Raw genomic sequence first — 20,454 nt, forward strand, 5'->3', positions numbered from 1 at the left:
TAGCTAACTAATTAACAAGATAAAGGCAAAAGCATTAATTGGATTTCTTTAAAAAAAAACTATATGTAATATTTATTGCATATATGTAATGTAATATGAATAATGAATGCTCATAACAGATAATGATCATAGTATAAACAATTACCATGTATTTGGTCAGTTTGGTCAATTAACTTTGTAAAGCATTTCATTGCATTACTTACTTAATTTATTTTATTTAAAAGTATGATGTATTTTAAGAAAACAAAAATAACAAAAAACCAATTACTAAGAAAGGCCCATAACTCATGCTAATGCATTATCTCATTCTCTACTCCAAGAAATCATCAACATCATCGTATTGAGTACATCCCATCAATAGCAGAGCTATGGTAAGGTCTGAGCAGGGTAAGATGTAGACAGCCTTACCTCTACCCCGTAGGAATAGAGAGGCTGCTTCCAGTGAAACCCCCGAATCGAAAGTAGTTTTGCATCAAGCCTTGGACATAAGGCACATAACACTCAACCATCGGCACACCGGTAAGTTGGTGCATGTACCTTGTCTTTCGGCTATCAACGCCACCACATGATGCCTGATTAACCTTCCGTCACTTTTAACGTTATTTTCGCGAGATTAGTAAAATTAACGTCAAAATTAGTGTAATTTCACTTTTGCCCACTCGAGGGTTCACACATATATACATTATATGCGCGCACCGCAAATAGGGCGTGTCTCTACTCCAAGAAAACAACATAATAAAGGAACAGCAATGGAAATACTCCCCAAAGGATTTATTTTAACCACTATATTTTATAAACTTTTTTAAAGAAACAACAATGCATGCTATAAACTATCAATCATGATCTCCGGCCCAGATCCATTCGTCGTATAACCTAAGCAATTGCCCACGATGGGCAGACTCGGTGGTGGTCTGAGCACAGCCAAGGCTCTGTTAACTCTATCCAATGGTGACACAAGTACATCATCCACAGGATTTACGCGCTTTTCCAAATAATAGGAACACATGTTGCCAATAGTCAAGAGAAGTCCACTATAAAATGCCCAATGATCGCTTAAAACTGAGATCACGTAGCTGTACAACGGCATACGCATTATAGAAATATCGTCATCACTAGCATCACTAATAAAGCTTCTCACAATTTGCCGATGGCTTAAAAGCCCATCAGCTAATGGATTTTGAGCAAGAAGCGGTTCATCATGTTCCCGGATAACGCGCCAGAAAAAAATATCATTATGCAGTAGCGCCTGCCAAATATCAGATCATCAGATTATTATTTTTATAAATAGTGTTTTAAGTCATAATTAATATATGTTATTATTTGAGATAACCTTTCCCAGCATGGCCTGAGCAGCAGGATTTTCCGCACGGGCACATAATAAAAGAAGGTCATTTTTATGACGATGCGCTCCATAATCATTAACAGACATGCTCTGAAAATTTACAATAGTTAACACCTCTGTGTCTCGACAGAGGCTGCGAAACTTGTGGCATCTGCAAGAAAAACATTTAAAATATCTTATTATCTCAGAAGATACAGAAAATGACTGTAACAGAGTCAAAAGAATAGAAAGAAACATGCTGCTTACGTGGCAGCAAAGCGGACTAGATCAATCGCCCTGTTGGCTGAAGTCGCCAACAGAGTAATTATGAAGCTCCAAATGCCATCTGGTAGATCATAGGATGCCGCCATTTTCTGCTTCCTGGATTGACAAACACATTGAAAACTTGTCAAACATAATCAAATAGCTTTAACTTTAAAAAGATGATGTTCAAAAGACATAACTTAATTAACACAAACACACATATACATATGCGCGCCGTTCTGAAAAAAAAAAAAAAGAAATTTAAAAGCATGTATGTAATGAAACATTATTTCTGTATAATTTTGTTAAAAACCAAAAAAATGGTTTGGGAATTCTCTTTATCGCATTCAAAATTTACAAAGAATCAAGACAACGCAACACAACACAATAGACTATATATAGAAAAAGGAGAGAAAATCACACGACAACTAAAATTTAAGCATAGGTATAGATAAACTGATATACCAAATTAAGCTTCCTAATTAATCTAATCATGATTTTATAAGGAAAAAATCACACTTGAGCAAGATCAACTCAGAACACGACTAAATTTGAAAAATCAGGAGCCACTATCGACACAATTTGAAAAGGATTTTAGATCTCAACTCATAAACCACCAAATGAAAGTTTTTCAGTATTTTCAAAACAAAGAGCAAGCTAAAGTAAAGCATTGTTACTTGATGGTGTGCTCTTCCTTTTGACCAAAACCAGACATCTGAAAACAAACTAGCATAAAACTTATGATGTAAACTGCTTCAGAGCTTCCAATATATTGTAAAAATTAAGGGGTGCTTTGGTGTCACACCCCGACCAAAGGCGGCGGAACATGCCGAGGTGTAACAATTGTCCATAAGCACATGACACTAATTAAAGTGACAGTATTTAATAAACTCATTTCATTTCACAACATCGAAAATGTCACATAACAATTATCCATAAAATAACCATAAACAAGATATTACAAAATATGGCAAATTGTGTTCATTTTTACTAATATCCTAAGGTCTTTGATGTTGTTTTCTTCACAATCATAAATCAACCAAGATGCAAACCTGCAACATTTCATAAAATAAAGTTTGTCAACACAAAGGTTGGTGAGCAATTCATAAGTTTAATCATATTAGTATATAATAAAGATAGCCACAAAACTTGCATACGAAACGATAAATAAAAGTGGTAATTTGGATAAATAGATATCGCTAAACACATTAGCGACACCTAGCTATAAGGGGATGCCAAATAGTCTAGGATATTATAGTTATCGTTAATTGCATTACGTTAACGACACCTTGCTATAAAGGAATGCCAAATAGTCTAGGATTTTATAGTTCCACCAACCAAAAGCGATAACCACATATGCATATAAGCATAGAACACCAAATCGAGCAATTATTTAGGTAAAGTATACAACTACGTTTGTGGTTTAAGATTCAAATATAAAGCATTTTGTTGAATAAGTATGAAATATCACCCCCAAAATAAAAGATGAAAAATGGGGTATGAAGTACTCACCTTCAAGTAGTAAACTTGAAAGATGATAATTTGGAGATTTGTCGGAACGACGAGTTTAACGCACAATGCCTAAAAAGAAAAGAAGTCTTGAATTTAGAAAGGTTGTCTTGAAGGTTTTTAAACAAAATAAATGTTGAGAAATGTAAATAATTAAAGTTCAAGGTTTAAAATGTGACTATTTAAGAATTTATAATAATAACCCTTTAAAAATGTAAGTTTGCTCGAAACCGGGTTAAAGTATCTAACCTTAATATTTACTCAACCTATGTTAAGTAATAAGGTGGGTAAAATGCAAGAATGCAAATCCCTTTGGAATAAAGATACTAAGACGGGTTTTTTTTTTATCGAGTGTTCGGGTTGTCGGTTCGGGTCTTGATAATTGGTCAAACCCAAAGTCAACTTTCCAAAATATTGAATGTTATGAGATAACTCAATAAAATTTAATAAGACTTAACCAAGTATGTAGTTCCATTTATTTAGAACTAACAACGCACGTTAAGCGAGTGTTCGGTTTTGTCGGTCCAAACTTTGTTATGAGATCAAGTTGGATCCAACATTTTCAAGTACTTAAGAAAATATTTAAAAATCATTTTGTAACTATTTTTAAAGAAATATACAAGTCTTGATGGCTAAAAAAAACACAATTATGTGTCTTAAGCGAGCAAGAATCGGTTTGGTTCGGTTTCCATCTTACAACAAGTTCATAGATGGTTTCCACATGTCCAAACACTAAATAACTTGTATAATAATGTACAAATAAAAAAATACCAAAAGTTAACAATAAAGTCTTTAAACAAAAGTTCGGTTTTCGGTTCGGATCGTGTTTCGGGTTAAGACCGAGGTAAGATTCTACAAACCCATAACCATAGAATTTGTAAAAATAATTTTAGAAACTTAGATCTAACACTAAGTATGTTTAAACAAACAAAACTAGTAACAAAGTTCGGTTTACGGTTTAGAGCTATTTACGGTTAAACCGAAGCATAGACTTTTAAAAACCCATAACCATGGAACTTGTAAACATGACCAACAAACTAAAATAAGCAAGATTAATATGTATGAACAAGTTATATAGATGTATATATATCAAGGACACGAAGTCCTCCATGAAGCCTTGCCTTATGGGGTCCGAAACCTCACCGACCGGAATCGGAGAAGTAACTACCAAAGGTAAACAAGGGGTGTATATTATATATATGTTGCACAACCATAAACAAGTATTAATAAGGCTACATAAACTAATTAAGATGAAAGACCAAAATCCTTCAAGAACACTTAAGAAGATAACCTTGAATCTTTGATGTTTGAGAGAGTTTTGTTTTTTTTTTTGGAGTTGTAGCAAGGGAAAATGAAGAGGAAAGGTGGTGTATATATAGGGTAATGTTGGTGGTCAAATATGGGTGTGAGACACAAGAGTTTTCATGCAAAATAGATCAAGACAAAAACACAAAACAACAAAAAATAAATAAATAAATAAATAAATAAAAATAAAAATAGGATGTTTTCAAGACTCAACAAGTGTGAAACAATATTGTAACATAAATCCATCATTTTGATTATAACATAAGCTTCGGTTTACAAATCGGGTCGGTTTACATAATAAACAAATACAAAAACGAATACAAACAAGACCCGAAATTGACGAATGTCACATTTGGTATGCAACTTAACTGTGCTCATAAGTAGAGCTTTTACTGAACATGAAATAATAAATAAGTATGTTGACGTGTATTTACACGTGTCAATGATGATGACACGATCTGACAAAATTCAACCAATGGCAAAAAGACATGAAACCATATGCATATATTTTTTAATTATTTTATTCATTTTAGAAGAAAATGACCGCATTTATGGGATATGTTATTTGCATTCAGAATTTATGAAGAAAAGGTTAATCAGCGAATATTTACGAAAACTAAAAAGATACGAAAAGTAACGAGCATTAATTTTATTGTCTAAACATAATTATTTAATAATCATTCGTATATCTGGTTTCAAATTTATAATTACAAACAAAAAAACATACCTAGTAATATCCCACTCAGAAAGTAAGGTCCGGGAAGGGTGAGATGGGCCAAACCTTACCTCCAGAAAGGTTACTTCCAACGAGACCCTAGACTTCAAAACTGTCGTTTATTACAGTATAAAATTACTAGTGACATAAAGCATATAACAATCATTGAAGAGAGACACAGACCCCCTAGCAAATAACTAACATCGGCCAATTAGCTTAATGCCTTAACTCAGTCTCTCTACATCTCCTAGCTGACCTAAGACTATCGCAAGGTAAAGTATATTTGACCCAAGTCACCCGACCAAGAGTGCAACACTATTGCCTTCTTTGTTTGAAAACTCCCACAAGTGCAAGAAGCAATGCCACCTTAATACACTTTCTATAAATGCCTTGCCACACCCCTCTAAAGAAATCCCACCATTGCCTTCCGCGCCTCATCGCCATTTTGTAAACTGAAGCATTTGTATTGCTCTTGTCGCCATTAATCATTAGATGCTCCACCAACTTCATGCCAAATCAAGCCTTTTCAAGATGAGGGAGGTATGTATGAAGAAGCCAAATTTGGTTTGTCGAAGAGGTTTCGAAAGTATGCAGAATATGTCGTTCTCTACATGGTCTTAGTAGTTTCCTGGCACATGTTTGTTCAGCTTTCACGACTTGATGCGGTTATTTTGTGATAGTCGATCAACTATACATAAAAAGCTGAGAATCAAAATTTTAAATCATATAGAGGTCGGTCGCCATCGATATGCACCCAAACATATCCTCAGTCTATTCAGCCGATTCGCATTAACATACCCTTTCAGCTTGCAACTACACTAAAGTTCTCCTGTATCGATTTCGCAGTCACCATCCTCCACCGTGTATGAATTCAGCGCTGCAGCCTGTTTCAAATTCCGAGTTGTTTTCCAGCAAGTGTAATTACACAGCCACCACAAGCATGTTGAATGCAATATTTGGGCCTAAACCTTGTAATTGCCGTTTGCTTCCAAAACTCAAAAACTTAAATAGATTGCAACATGCTAGGTATCTCTATAAAACAGACATTCAAGACTTAGTTGAAACTACAATTTACATGCTTATGCTATGCTACCTAGAGCTTTAGAGTTGACACATGTGTAAACTCGAAACTACTAGCAATGGTTTCTTGGTTGAAAGTTGAACACATTTCTAGTCTTAAATTGGTAAATTTCAGTACTCAAAAGATGCTGCTAAACTCTGAATCAACACATAGTTTCTCCTTTCTTTAGTTGGTATCTACTCATATGGTGAAAAAAGTGGAAGCATTTACAGAAAAAAAAAAGAATTAGTATTATTATTAGGGGAAAGTTAATGCACAAATTAAATTAGCGTGTTAAATGTGAGAATCAAGTAGTGTAGTTATATATACAAGTAGTTTAATTATACAGCAGTGTAATTACTCTATGTTACAATTACACTATGTTGTACTTGATTCTCAGTTAGCTCGCTAATTTAATTTGTATTTATTATTATTATTATTATTATTATTATATGGGATATGTAAGCAATTTACAAGATTCATAATACAGAAAGAATACAATTATTGTTAGACTAAAAGATAAGTGTAAATGATTCATAAAATAAACTGGATGTTAAAATCAAGTCAAAGATTGTTGAAATGAAGATGTTACCCTTATTATGCATCATCCGAAGGAATTGACGGACTCCATTAATTGATTTGATTTGGGAGCAACGCAAAGGTGGGATTATTATTCCCCTTTTACTTTTACAACTTTTGGGTTGGGGTTAGGGTTCTGGTTCGGGTACAATCAAATAAACTCGGTTTGGCTTCATCCAGCTAGTTTAAATTAAAATAATTTTTTTATTAATATTATGATGATGTTTTAGGCAAACTCAATCATGGACCATATTATGTCATATAACAAGGGAGCTTACCTTGGCTTGAGATCAGCAGGCCACAGGCATTTTAAACAACTTTACAACCGGTGAATGAGTCATATTTGATTTTTGAACAAGCATTTTCACATTTAGATTCGTAATCCAACAAACAGGTGTATTGATTTACTAGCGGGGCAGGACTTTAACACCTAAAAATACTTAAAAACAATTTATAAGTTATTAAATGAAAGATTAATATTAATATATAGAAAACAAACCCAAATTTGAACCAAAAAAGAACGTGATGTTTTTATTTTGAATGTTATAATATAAACGACTTTACTTTATGTTTATACAGTTATTAGCAGTAGCTTGCTGGTTAGACCGGTTCTCACTTCTATCGTGTTTGAGCGAAAACTGTAGCATATGTATAACTCCTTACAAGGGTCCATGAACTTTACTTCATGTCAAGTCAGAATGGCATGTGTGCATCTAAAACAGTAAAATGAATGTACGCCAAGTATTTCCGATAAATGTGTGTGAAATGACCAAACTACACCTTAGTATTATATAATGAAAAGAACTAAAAACATATTAAAATAAAATAATATATAGGGGTAGATGGTGGATCTGAACAATACTCTTTTAAGTCTTCCAAGTCCAACCAAACAACATAAATTCACAAGATAAAAAGTAAGCTTATGCATGACAAACAAATACTCCAGAAAGGATTTCAACACTTTATTTATAACATTTTTATCAAACATCCTTAATGCCTCAAAACTCTCACTCATGAACACCGAACTGTGCGTCGAATAACACAAGCACTAGCGAACGATGGGCCCGCCCGGATGGTGGTGTGAGTGAATTCAATGCCATATCAATCCCAAACAATGGTTGCCTAGGCACATCATGTACAACATTTACTCGATTTTCAAGATAATAGGAACACATATCAGCAATAGCAAGGAGAAGTCCACTTTTAAATGCCTCGCGATAGCCCAAAAATGAGATCACATAGCTGGACAACGGGATACGCATTATAGAAAGATCTTCATCACTAGCATCAGAAAAAAACCTTCTCACAAGTCTCTGATGGTGTAGAAGCCCATTCGCTAACGCATTTTGAGCAAGATGCGGCATATCGTATTCCAAGATCATCACCCAGAAAAAAAGCATCATTGTGCAGTAGAGCCTGCCAAATATCATATCATTATTTACAAAACAGAAAACGTGTTGGCAGATCAAAAAATTCATGAAACACTTATTTAAGATAACCTTTCCCAGCATGGACTGAGCAGCTTGATTTCCAGCGCGAGCACATAGGCAAACAAGGTCCTTCAAATGACGGTGTGCCCAATAATCATCCACCGAGATACTCTCAAAATTTACTACCTTCAGCAATGCTGTGTTTCGAGTTAGACGGCGAAAGTTTTTAGATCTACAAAAAAAAACATTTTAAATATCTTATTATCTGAGAAAAATACAGAAAACGGCTGTAACAGAATTAAAAGAATAAAAAAACATGTTGCTTACGTGGCTGCAAAGCGGGCAAGATCAGTTGCCCCATTGGCTGACGTCGCCAAAAGCGTAATGATAAAGCTCCATATTTCATCACTAAGATGAGAAAACGCTGCCATCCTCTGCTTTCTGGATTGGCAAACATGATCAAATAAATTTAACTTCAAAAGGATGATGTTCAAAAGACTATAATTACACACACACAGGGTCAAAAAGAACTTTTTTTACACATATACATATGCAGTGGATTATAATTTCTGTATAATTTGTATTCAACCAAAACATTGGTTTGGTGATTCTCTTTATCACATTCCATATTAAGCAGATGCATAGATACATAAACTGGTATTCCAAATTAAGCTTCCTAATAAATCATTAAATCTATTCATGATTTTTTTAACTCTAATAAATTGATAATTTCATTCATTAAAGCGTGGTGTTTATATCGAAATGGAAGGCAAACGCGCAATAAGCTGTATCGCTAGCCCTTTTTGAATAGCAACATTAAGTCGATTTAAAAATCATTCAAATTCACATATATTATGATTACTTATGAAAAAAAATCATATAAAAGCAAGATCGATTTGAAACATGACTAGATTTGAAAATTTGATAATCGATTTTTTTTTTACTGCCTAATAAATCTATTCGATTTTTTAAGCAGATGCATAGATACATAAACTGATATTCCAAATTAAGATTCCTAATAAATCTATTCATGATTTTTTTTAACTTTCATAAATTGATAATTTCATTCAGTAAAGCGTGTGTTTACATCAAAATGGAAGGCAAACGCGGAACAAGTTGTATCGCTAGCCCTTTTTGAATAGCAACATTAAGTCGATTTAAAAATCATTCAAATTCACATATATTATGATTACTTATGAAAAAAATTCATATAAAAGCAAGATCGATTTGAAACATGACTAGATTTGAAAATTTGATAATCAAACAATTTGGAAAGTGTTTTATATCTCAATTCACAAAGCACCAAAGAAGCAATTTCATTCGTGTGCTTTTAGTATTTTTTTAGACAAAGAGCAAGAAAAAGTAAATAATTGTTACTCGATGCGGTGCTCTTCCTCTTGATCAAAATCAGAAATCTGAAAGCAAATTCGCATAAAACTTGTGATGTAAATTGCTTTATAGATCCCTTTATATTGCGAAACATAAGATGTTTTTCTTACGAAACTTATTGTGTTCACAACTAGAGCATTTACTAACATAGCAAATAATTAAGAAGCTCATTTTTTTAATAGCAAAGGCCCGGACACCCGAAATCACCCTAGCAAATGAATCACCCTCCAGCCCGAGGAACAGAACTTCGTGACCCGGCCCACCCACCTAGGAGGAAACCCACAACTAGTAAGAGCATTCTCATCCAACCCCATATTTTATGTGAGGGATGTTTTTATAATTTAGAGAGTGATTTAAGGTGTTGTGAGTGAAGAGTTTTTATATTTTAGAAAGCGCAATGATTTTCAGTATATTTGAAAAGCTACTGTTCACCCCCTATAATTTTTTAATATTTTTTGAAAGTGGTTGTGAGTGAGGGAAAGAGAAAAGATACTGATAAAAGTATAAAAAAGTATTATTTAATTGAAATGGAGAGAGAAAATGTAGTGAGTTTTAGTGTAGTTTTTAGTTTAGAGATAGGAAGTGGGATGAGAATGCTCTAAAACCCCCTAGCTCAACCGGAAACAAAATGCTCCGGACAAGAGTCGAACCCACGACCTCCCATAAGGAAAGTCATGGGGCTACCACTTGACCAATTGGTCTTCGGTAATAAATAAGCTCATTGAATTTGGGTTTGGGATTTATGAAGAAAAATTTAAATAGTGAGGTAGTGACGTATGTATCTATACAATTAGGGGTGTGAACTTCTAACACGACATGATTCTAACACAAAGTTTTTAGGCTTGACTTTAGTCTAAACAGGTTTAGGTCAGTCTCAGGTGAAATCCAAAAGCAACTTTAGCTAAATGGGATGTGTTCTCTGAGCATGGTGAGTTTGCGAGTTGGCCCGTTTAACCCATTAAAATTTATATTTTTTCTAAAATGTGTTTTATGCCATAACTTGAACTCGTTGAGTATTTTATGCCAAAATTCAAAAGATAAAGAGAGTAACAAGCATAAGTTTTATTGTTTAAATGTAATTACGTTATTTATATGCAATTGTATATTTGGTTTTAAATATGTTATTATGAAGTCCCCACTATTAATACGCAAAAAAAAAATAATCATAAAACAAAAAACCAGGTTAAACAAGTCATGTTGTGTTCAGATTCATCTACGTGACACGATTTTTGGATTCATGTTAAGTTTGGCCCATCGACCCTGTATTACGGTTAGCCGCCACTAAGGTTAGGCCGATTAGATTAGTCCTTGGTTAAAAAAATTGAGACGCTCCAAGGCGTTTAGGTCTCAAAAGCCAAGGTGCAAGACATGAGCTTCATGTATGTCAGTACATGAGGCGTTGGGTGTAAAATATTTACTAAGAAATTATTTATAAATAATAATCAAACTTGTTAATATTTTTCTAGCAATTTACTTTTCCCCTTTTTACTTTCTTTTTAACTAATTTGTTTTCTTGATCTTTTGCCTTTTCCTTCTAGTTGTTTGACTCTTTTAGTTGGTTCACATTGTCTGATATTAAATATAGAGTTATCAACTGTGAGTAATATTCTTTTTTTTTTACTTCAGGATTAAAAATTGTGGTAAATATAATCTAAAAGTTGTTTATATATGCTACATAATATATAACGCTCACGTACGTGAAATTTTCGCCTCGTTCATAGTACCTCGCCCCTTAACTATTAGGACCTAATCGCTTCAGAGCGCCTCGCATATTGCTGGTTGCCGTTGGGTGTTCATTGTCAAACTAAACTTCCATTCCGAGGTGCTTAGTCCTGACAGCGGAGGCACTAGGCGCAAGGCAACAACAACAAGAATGCGAGGCGCCATGTATTTAATATATTGCTTACAAATTATCTCATAAACAAAAAAATTATAATATATATAAAAAAATATATGATTTTTAACTTGTTAATCTTATGCACCCAAAAATAAGATTATAAAAGGATGTGCACATAACTTATTAATATAAAAACCACTTTTAAGCACCATTAATCTACAAAAAAAAAACAAAAGAAATAAAAAAAATTATAATAATTTCTAGATTTTAATAACTACTGTATTTTTTGTATAATGCTTTTGATGCTGGTCTTTTATAGAGCCGAGAGTCTCACTGGAAGCATACCCAGTATGTAAATCCCTTGGGATAGAGGTATGGTCTGCCTACATCTCACCCTCCCCATGATTTTTACTGGGTACGGTTGTTTTATATAAAACAAAAGTGATCTATAAAAATACATTTATACATTACTTTTATGTTTTAATTATCACAATGCAAAATAAACATTGACTAAAACATAAATACTAAAATTAAATTAGAATCCTTTTCTCAATTTGATATTTAGGAAATGACATAATTTTGTTTTTTAAATAAGATTGTTCGCTTAAAGGGGAAAAAACAATTATGAACGATTAACGTAATTGAAATGTTTCAGTTAGAAACAATGACCTAATTCCCGTCTTTCAATTAGGAAGTAATAGTGAATTACCTAATTGGTTTTTTAGTTAGATTTTTTTTTTTGTGAAATTCATTATTACATATAACCAAGAATCAATTTTTTCATTAGAATGAAGCATGTATAGGTTGAAAGTTAATCAGGATCGAACAGTAGGCACCCAAACAAACGCTCCATCTATTTAGTCAATTCACCTTAAGACAGACTTTCAGCTTGCAAATATCCTCATTAAACATCTTACGTAACGAATTGGGCATGATTAACATCTATGCTTCAACTTGAGGACGGGTGTTATTTGCATGTATCAAAGTTATTAAAAGTCCTCTTGCGCCTGAGCCCATTTTTGAGGCGAGGCTCAATAAATGTGCTTCTAGTTCCTAGGCGAGCTGATACGAACCCGTATTCTCTACGAGTAGGCATTAGAGCCAGATTCAAGGAAGCTAAAGAGTTCAAGGGAGATAAATGGGTGGGATGCTAAAGGATCTAAATAACCGCAACATTATTAATGCAGCTAGGCCTATTTATATGTTCATGTATTGGTTTATGTTTCATCGATGTTTATGTTTATGAATTTACTTGGTTAAAATCCTTGTAATAGAGACCTAATCCTTCTCGAATAGGATTCATTGGAGAATAGCCCATCTCGAATCGGGCCAACTAACCTTTAATTTCTTGTTTAGGTTTCGGGGTTCTATCACGAGCGCTTCGGCATTGTCTATGCCAAGAACATGAGAAGATAAAACCCGAGCAAAACAAACGCAAGGAGTACTGTTGAAACTTCGGTCTAGGTGAGGTCAACTTACATTTGAATCTTGACTATTTTAGAACTTTTGGTACTAATTAGATGCTATTAAAGGTTATATAATAGCTTTTATTTATTCTATTTGAAGATTAGTATTATTTTTCACATATGTAATATACTTTTTATTTTTTATTTAAGTGCGCTTTTTTTCCTTAGGCCCACGCTTTTTTTGCGCCTTGCGCCTAGGCCCCAGGCGAGGCCTATGCACCTTGAGTGCGCCTAGCGCATTTGATAACTATAGTATGTATTGTATTATGTGTACAAAACTTAAAAGAATAAGACTAGTAGTTATTGAGATTAAACTCACATCTTTTTGGAATCGACGGTTTGACATTGCGCCCCGTGCTAGCAGCAAAGCCTTGTCATTTTGCTATATGAGGAACCATCTGAGGATCCAACAAGCAACCAACTTTGTACTGTAATTCAAATAAAAATGTAACTCAAAATTAATAATCAGGCAGGCATATCATCAAACACCTTGTATACATGAATGAATAAATAATAATTTGAAAGCAGAAGCATAACTCTGTGTTGATTTGAATTCAACTGGAATTGGAATTGGTAAATAATAATTTGGTTGCAGGTGAATGAGTACCATCCCGTTAAAGAATCGATTGATTTAGGGCAACGCCAGAGATTCATCTTCTTTTGCTATAACACACAGTGACACAACAAACAATCAAACTTATAACCTCACCCCAAATGTAAAATAATCAATTAATTATTAACTTACGAAAAATATTTATGCCTGAATTATTATATTACTTCTGGACAACCAAATTTTCAGGCTAAAATGACAAAACTGAACCGAAGCCAAACAAAAACCGAAAAGCTGAAACCGAGTAAACTGAAATTTCGGTTTTTGATTCGGTTATAGCCAAAACCGAACCGAACTGCCCATGCACATCCCTTATTTAAGTTGGTCATGGATTATATTAGGAATGCTTAATTATAATGGTATTGGATTATAACTTGTAAATATTGAAAATTAGATTAATTTAGATGAGTCAAGCAAGCAAGCTTACAAGGGGAGCTTACATGAATCCAAAAATTGTATATTTGGTTTTAAATATGTTATTATGAAGTATCCACTATTAATACGCAAAAATATATATGTGTATATATATATATATAATAAAACAAAAAAACCAGGTTAAACAAGTCGTGTTGTGTTCAGATTCATCTATCTGACACGATTTTTGGATTCGTGTTAAGTTTGACCCATCAACCCTGTATTACGGTTAGCCGCCACTAGGGTTAGGCCAATTAGATTAGCCCTTGGTTAAAAAAAAAATTGAGACGCTCCAAGGCGTTTAGGTCTCAAAAGCCAAGGTGCGAGACATGAGCTTCACGTATGTCAGTACAAGAGGTGTTGGGTGTAAAATATTTACTATGAAATTATTTATAAATAATAGTCAAACTTGTTAAATATTTTTCTAGCAAGTTACTTTTCCCCTTTTTTCTTTCTTTTTAACTAATTTGTTTTCTTGATCTTTTGCCTTTTCCTTCTAGTTGTTTGACTCTTTTAGTTGGTTCACATTGTGTGATATTAAATAGAGTTATCAAAATGTGAGTAATGTTCTTTTTTTTTTACTTCAGGATTAAAAATTGTGGTAAATATAATCTAAAAGTAGTTTATATATACTACATAATATATAGCGCTCACGTACGTGAAGATTTCGCCTCGTTCATAGTGCCTCGCATATTGCTGGTTGCCGCTGGGTGTTCATTGCCAAACTCAACTTCCATTCCAAGGTGCTTAGTCCAGACAGCCGAGGCACTTGGCGCAAGGCAACAACATCACGAATGCGAGGCGACCCAGGTATTTAATATATTGTTTACAAATTAACTCTCAGACAAAAAATATTATAAAATATATAAAAAATATAAGATTTTTAACTTGTTAATCTTATGCACCCAAAAATAAGATTACAAAAGGCTGTGCACATAACTTATTAATATAAAACCAATTTTAAGCACCATTAATCTACAAAAAAACAAAAGAAATAAAAAAAAGTTAACAATTTCTATATTTTAATAACTACTGTATATTTTTGTACGATGCTTTTGATGCTGGTTTTATATAAAGCCGAGGGTCTCACTGGAAGCATACCCAGTATAAATCCCTTGAGATAGAGGTATGGTATGCCTACATCTCACCCTCCCCATACCCTATCAATAGCTTTGCTATGGGTGGGATTTTTATTGGGTACTGTGGTTGTTTTATATAAAACAAAGCAAAATAAAAGTGATCAATAAAAACACATTTATACATAACTTCTATGTTTTAATTATCACAATGCAAAATAAACATTGACTAAGAACATATAAATACTAAAATTAAATTAGAATCCTTTTCTCAATTTGACATTTAGGAAATGACATAAAAAAAATTAAATAAGAGTGTTAGCTTAAAAGGAAAAAGACAATTATGAACGATAAACGTAATTGAAATGTTTCAACTAGAAAACAACGACCTAATTCGCGTCTTTCAGTTAGGAAGGAACAGTGAATTACCTAATTGGTTTTAAATTAGAATTTTTTTTTTGTGATATTCATTATTACATATAACCAAGAATCAATTTTTTCATTAGGATGAAGCATATATAGGCTGAAAGTTAATCAGGATCGAACAGTAGGCACCCAAACAAACGCTCCATATATTCAGTCGATTCATCTTAAGAAAGACTTTCAGCTTGCAAATATCCTCACTAAACATCTTATGTAACGAATTGGGCATGATTAACATCTATGCTCCAACTTGGGGACGAGTGTTATTTGTATGTACCAAAGTTATTAAAAGTCCTCGCTTCTTGCGCCTAGGCCCATTTTTAGGCGAGGCTCAATAAATGCGTTTCTAGTTCCTAGGCGAGTGCTTCGGCATTATCTATGCCAAGAACATGAGAAGATAAAAGCCGAGCAAAACAAACGCAAGGAGTGCCATTGAAACTTAGGTCTAGGTGAGGTCTACTTACATTTGAATCTTGACTAGTTGACTGTTTTAGAACTTTTGGTACTAAGTAGATGATATTAAATGTTATATAATAGCTTTTTATTTATTCTATTTGAAGATTAGTATTATTTTTCATATACATAATATATTTTTAATGTTTATTTAAGCACGCTTTTTTTCCTTAGGCCCTTGCTTTTTTTGCGCCTAGGTCCCAAGCGAGGCCTATGCGCCTAGCGCATTTGATAACTATGGTATGCATTGCATTATGTGTATCAGTCAATTAGTTTATGGATCATGGGCCATACAGAAATAAACAGAAGAACAAAACTTAAAAGAATAAGACTAGTAGTTTATAGTTATTGAGATTAAACTCACATCTTTTTCGAATGTTGGACGGTTCGACAAGGTGCCCAGTGTTAGCAGCAAAGCCTTGTGATTTTGCTATATGAGAAACCATCTGAGGGCCCAACAAGCAACCAACTTTGTACTGTAATTCAAATAAAAATGTTATGTCAAAATGAATAATCAGTCAGGCATATCATCAAACACCTTGTATGCATGAATGAATAAATAATAATTTGAAAGCAGAAGCGTAACTCTGTGTTGATTTGGTTTCATCTGGAATTGGAATTGGTAGATAATAATTTGCTCGCAGTTGCAGGTGAATGAATACCATCCGAATCGATTGATTTAGGGCAACGCCAGATATTCATCTTCTTTTGCTATAACACACAACAAACAATCAAACTTATAACCCGAGACCAAATGTAAAACAATTAATTAATTAATTATTATCTCACTGAAAACACTTATGCCTGAACCAAAATTTTCGAGCTCAAATGACAAAACCGAACCGAAGCCAAACAAAACCCAAAAAGCCTAATTTAAGTTGGTCATGGATTATATTAAGTATGCTTATTTATAAATGGTATTGGATTATAACTTGTAAATATTGAAAATTAGATTAATTTAGACGAGTCAAACAAGCCAGCTTACAAGGGGAGCTATACTTGGCTTGAGCTCGGGTCGACTCGATTATAAACGTCCGATCTCAACCAATGATATAATCAGGTGAGTCAAAAGGATATAATCGGATCGGTTATTGAGCGGCCATCTATAAAAATCATTAGTAGGATTGGTTTTAAAACTAGTTGTCAAAGTTGTAATTGCTTAAAAAAAGTTTTTAAAAAAAAAAGCATGAATGCATAAATATTGTTAAAAAAAACTAATATTATACTAAATAAACGCTTATATATATTGACAGTTAATCAAACATAACAATATAGCAATTGGCATTCTAATTCCATGGCATAGGAGTGATAGCCAAGGCTTTGATATATTTGAGGTCTCATGTTCAAAACCTAACTCAAATGAGTTTTTTCAGTGGTGGATTACTGATTCTCTTCCTTGATGGTGTTCTTGGATGAGTCAGGTCTGAAACGTATAAATCAATATGAACGGTTGACATCTCGTCTCAAACAGGCTCGTTCAAAAATAAAAATAGAAGAGTACAAATATAAAAACCAAACCCAAATTTAAACTAACTTTAATGGGTTTGGCCCCTTATTTTAGCTTTTACAATTAGAAATGTGAATTTTTGAAGGTTATAAACATAAAATGAATTTACTTCATGTTGTCACCATTATCATCCAGTGTTGCTTGGAATCGTGTTAGGCCGGTTCTAACTTCTACCGTGTTCATATAAAAACCATAATAGTCATATAAGAGTTTGTGAGAGAGCAAGGGCTGGATCAAGCCTGATGGACCGAATCTATTCAAGCTCGGACCGACACGTTGAGCCTGATTCAAAGTACAAATCTATTACTTATTTATGAAATCTGAAAAACCAACCCAACCCAACCCAAAAGTGTTCCTGTATTACTTATTAGTTATTACTAGTAAGTAGTCTACAACAGTCCAACACACAAGTGCATAACAAACACGCTGCTAACAGCTTTTATTCATATTTTATTATTATTACTTATTTGTAGTCCCATACAAAACTCAAGCTGGTTTAGATGGGAAAACTTTATCAAACAGGTCAACCAGTTTCTTTCGCTCGTCACGCATATGATACCTATACGCAGCGGGCAAGACAGTGGCGCTTCCAGTCAAATGAAGACTCGTAGCATAATGTAGTTGAAGTACCCTAGACATTTCATAACACATGTCATGAATAGCATTAAGGATACCAAATCTATTAGCCACTTTAAATCCAACAAACGAGGTCACATAGTTGAGCAAATGCCCTTGCATCTTTATCAAATCACCATAGCTAGCATAGCGGATAAAAGACTTGATAAGCGAATGGTAATCTAGAAGCTCGTGATACAAAACCATATTATCAAGAGCCTCTTGATTGCTTACTGCTATCATTTGCTTGAACCAGGCGTCATTATATAAGAGCGCCTGCAAAACAGCATTACTTTTAGACTAGTAAATTCAACCTGTTTTATTAAAATGAATAGTTTTGGGTCCTGTAGTATTAATACCTTTGCAAATATGGTCCTGGCAGCCATATTACCCATTTGGGCACACACACAAATGAGGTCCCTCGGATGATGATGCATAGAGAAGTCCTCGATTGAAGACAAACAACGAAAGTTGATTTCCCTTAAGATGTGGATTCCTGCTGCAAGCTGTTTAAACAGCTTACATCTGTAAAAAGTTTCCAGTGAAGTCATTGATTAAAGCAATCTAAGTAGCATTGTAAAAATTAATATAAGAAAAGCAGTGGATCTTTACGTCGAGGAAATGGTTGCGATTTCTTTAGCCCCATTTGGTGAGACCGCTAACAACATGAGGATTAGTTCCAGAACTTCAATGGGTAACTGTATAAAATAAACCATCTTCCCTCTATTGGATCGGCAAGCACATGAAAAAACATAATGAACAAGAAACAATTAATTTTAATCTCAAAACAAATGAAGAGAGAAATACTTGAAATATCCTTGAACAAAAAAAATCAATAAATTGGAGGAAAAATCAGAATTAGAAATTACAATTGTCTAAAAGTTCCATTTAACAACTAAAATCGGTTTAAATTCTTCGATGAAATTTACGAAGGCTTTACGACAACACGAAAAATTGTACATTTACAGAAAAAGAAAGTAAACCCTAGACATTAAATAGGATTGCCATTTAAGCATAGGAAAAGAATCTAATATGACCGGTATGTCTGTTAAGATTTAAAAGCAGAATTGATTTGAACCTTAGGCAGATTTATAGAACTCGGAGTCTCGGAATCAAAAATTACCTCAAGGAGAAGACTAAGATGATATGTTTCTGACTATGCTTGTGTAGAATATCTTTCTCTCAGTGAAAGCAAAATCACATGATATATAAAGAGCTAATGGTGACATAACCAAGTCTTAATATCAGAAATGCCACGAAGTAGATAGGTACAATATTAAATACATATAAGAAAAACAGAAGGTTACACACGTCAGACATCAACAAACTCACAATATGCATTGACTGATGAGTTGATTATGGTATACGACACTATGATTTGTCAATTTCTGATTGGTTTAGGTAGAATTGGTCGGCCAGTCGGTCATTCAATACAATTTTCTAGAAAAATATTTAGTCAGCTTTCCAACGTGCCCTTAATTACTACCTTTAGGTAGTTGTTGGTATGACGATGTTGCATTAAAATTGCATGAAAGTTTCGGATGCCTCCCATGTAACACCAAGGCAAATCCCACATCAGCTGTGGAGAGAAGAGATTCTTGGTTCATAGAAAATGTCCTGCCTATGTGTTTTGGGCTTAATGGTTGTGGATGAGAGAACCCCACAGTTAAACATGCTCATGTGAGAGCAATACCAAGATGAGTGACCTCCTAGTAAGTCTCCACCAGGACGACCAAAACAAATTTGTGAGCTCCTTAGGGGCAAAGTGGACAATATTGGTGGTGCAAGAGGCCGCATGTCGCACCCCCTCATGACCAAGCTCTGGCATTAAAAAAGTCAGGGCTGTACGTTTAGAGCGAGAAAGTAGTGTCTTAAATGTTATAGAGTGCCTAAAGGCATTCCCCCTAGAGGGAGCATTTATAGGAGCAAGAATTGACCATTGTTTTGGTATTCTTCATCATTAAACGAGTAAATGTAGGGACAAGAGGTGTCTCATTGCATGTCATGTGCGATGGCGGAACCTAAACATCTAAATTGGAGAGGGGGAAATATATGTTAGATTTGGGCCCAAACAAATAGAACTAATACTATTCAATCCTAATGGGCTAATACTTAAACCCTAAGTAAAAAAAAGGAGGGGGGGTATCTACACAAGATTTACAGTGGTTCGGATGGGTATTAAGTAACCCACCTTGCATCAACTCCATGATATCCACAAGAGTTTATGTTTCCTAAATAATGACTCACTAATCAAGGTAGGGGTCACTTTTATAATCTTCTAACTAAGAAGGCAATGATCATCTCTTTATGTCTCAATAAGATGGTAGTGATCACACTTACATGTTACAACTCACTAATGATGGTATTGATCACAAATCGTTTTATTAGTGATCACTTTTACAACTATAACATAAGCGTTTGTGCGTAGATATTAACAGAAATATTAAATAGTTAGATCCTATATCTATATGAAAAAGAAAT

General features: G+C 33.9%; 1 protein-coding gene across 1 annotated transcript; it reads right to left on the bottom strand.

The window, feature by feature from the left end:
* Positions 1-17,836: 17,836 nt before the first annotated feature.
* LOC143542190 (uncharacterized) lies at positions 17,837-18,831 on the bottom strand. The gene is made up of 3 exons (XM_077034837.1): positions 18,586-18,831; positions 18,333-18,498; positions 17,837-18,249 (listed from the first exon to the last, which is right to left on the bottom strand). Exons 1-3 carry the CDS (start codon positions 18,687-18,689, stop codon positions 17,845-17,847), a joined length of 675 nt encoding a protein of 224 aa, XP_076890952.1. The 5' UTR covers positions 18,690-18,831; the 3' UTR covers positions 17,837-17,844.
* Positions 18,832-20,454: the final 1,623 nt, after the last annotated feature.

This window comes from Bidens hawaiensis, unplaced genomic scaffold (genome assembly GCF_021521415.1).
Source record: "Bidens hawaiensis isolate Kalapana, Puna unplaced genomic scaffold, B.hawaiensis_p1.1 tig00012786_1, whole genome shotgun sequence".
Lineage (NCBI taxonomy): Eukaryota > Viridiplantae > Streptophyta > Magnoliopsida > Asterales > Asteraceae > Bidens > Bidens hawaiensis.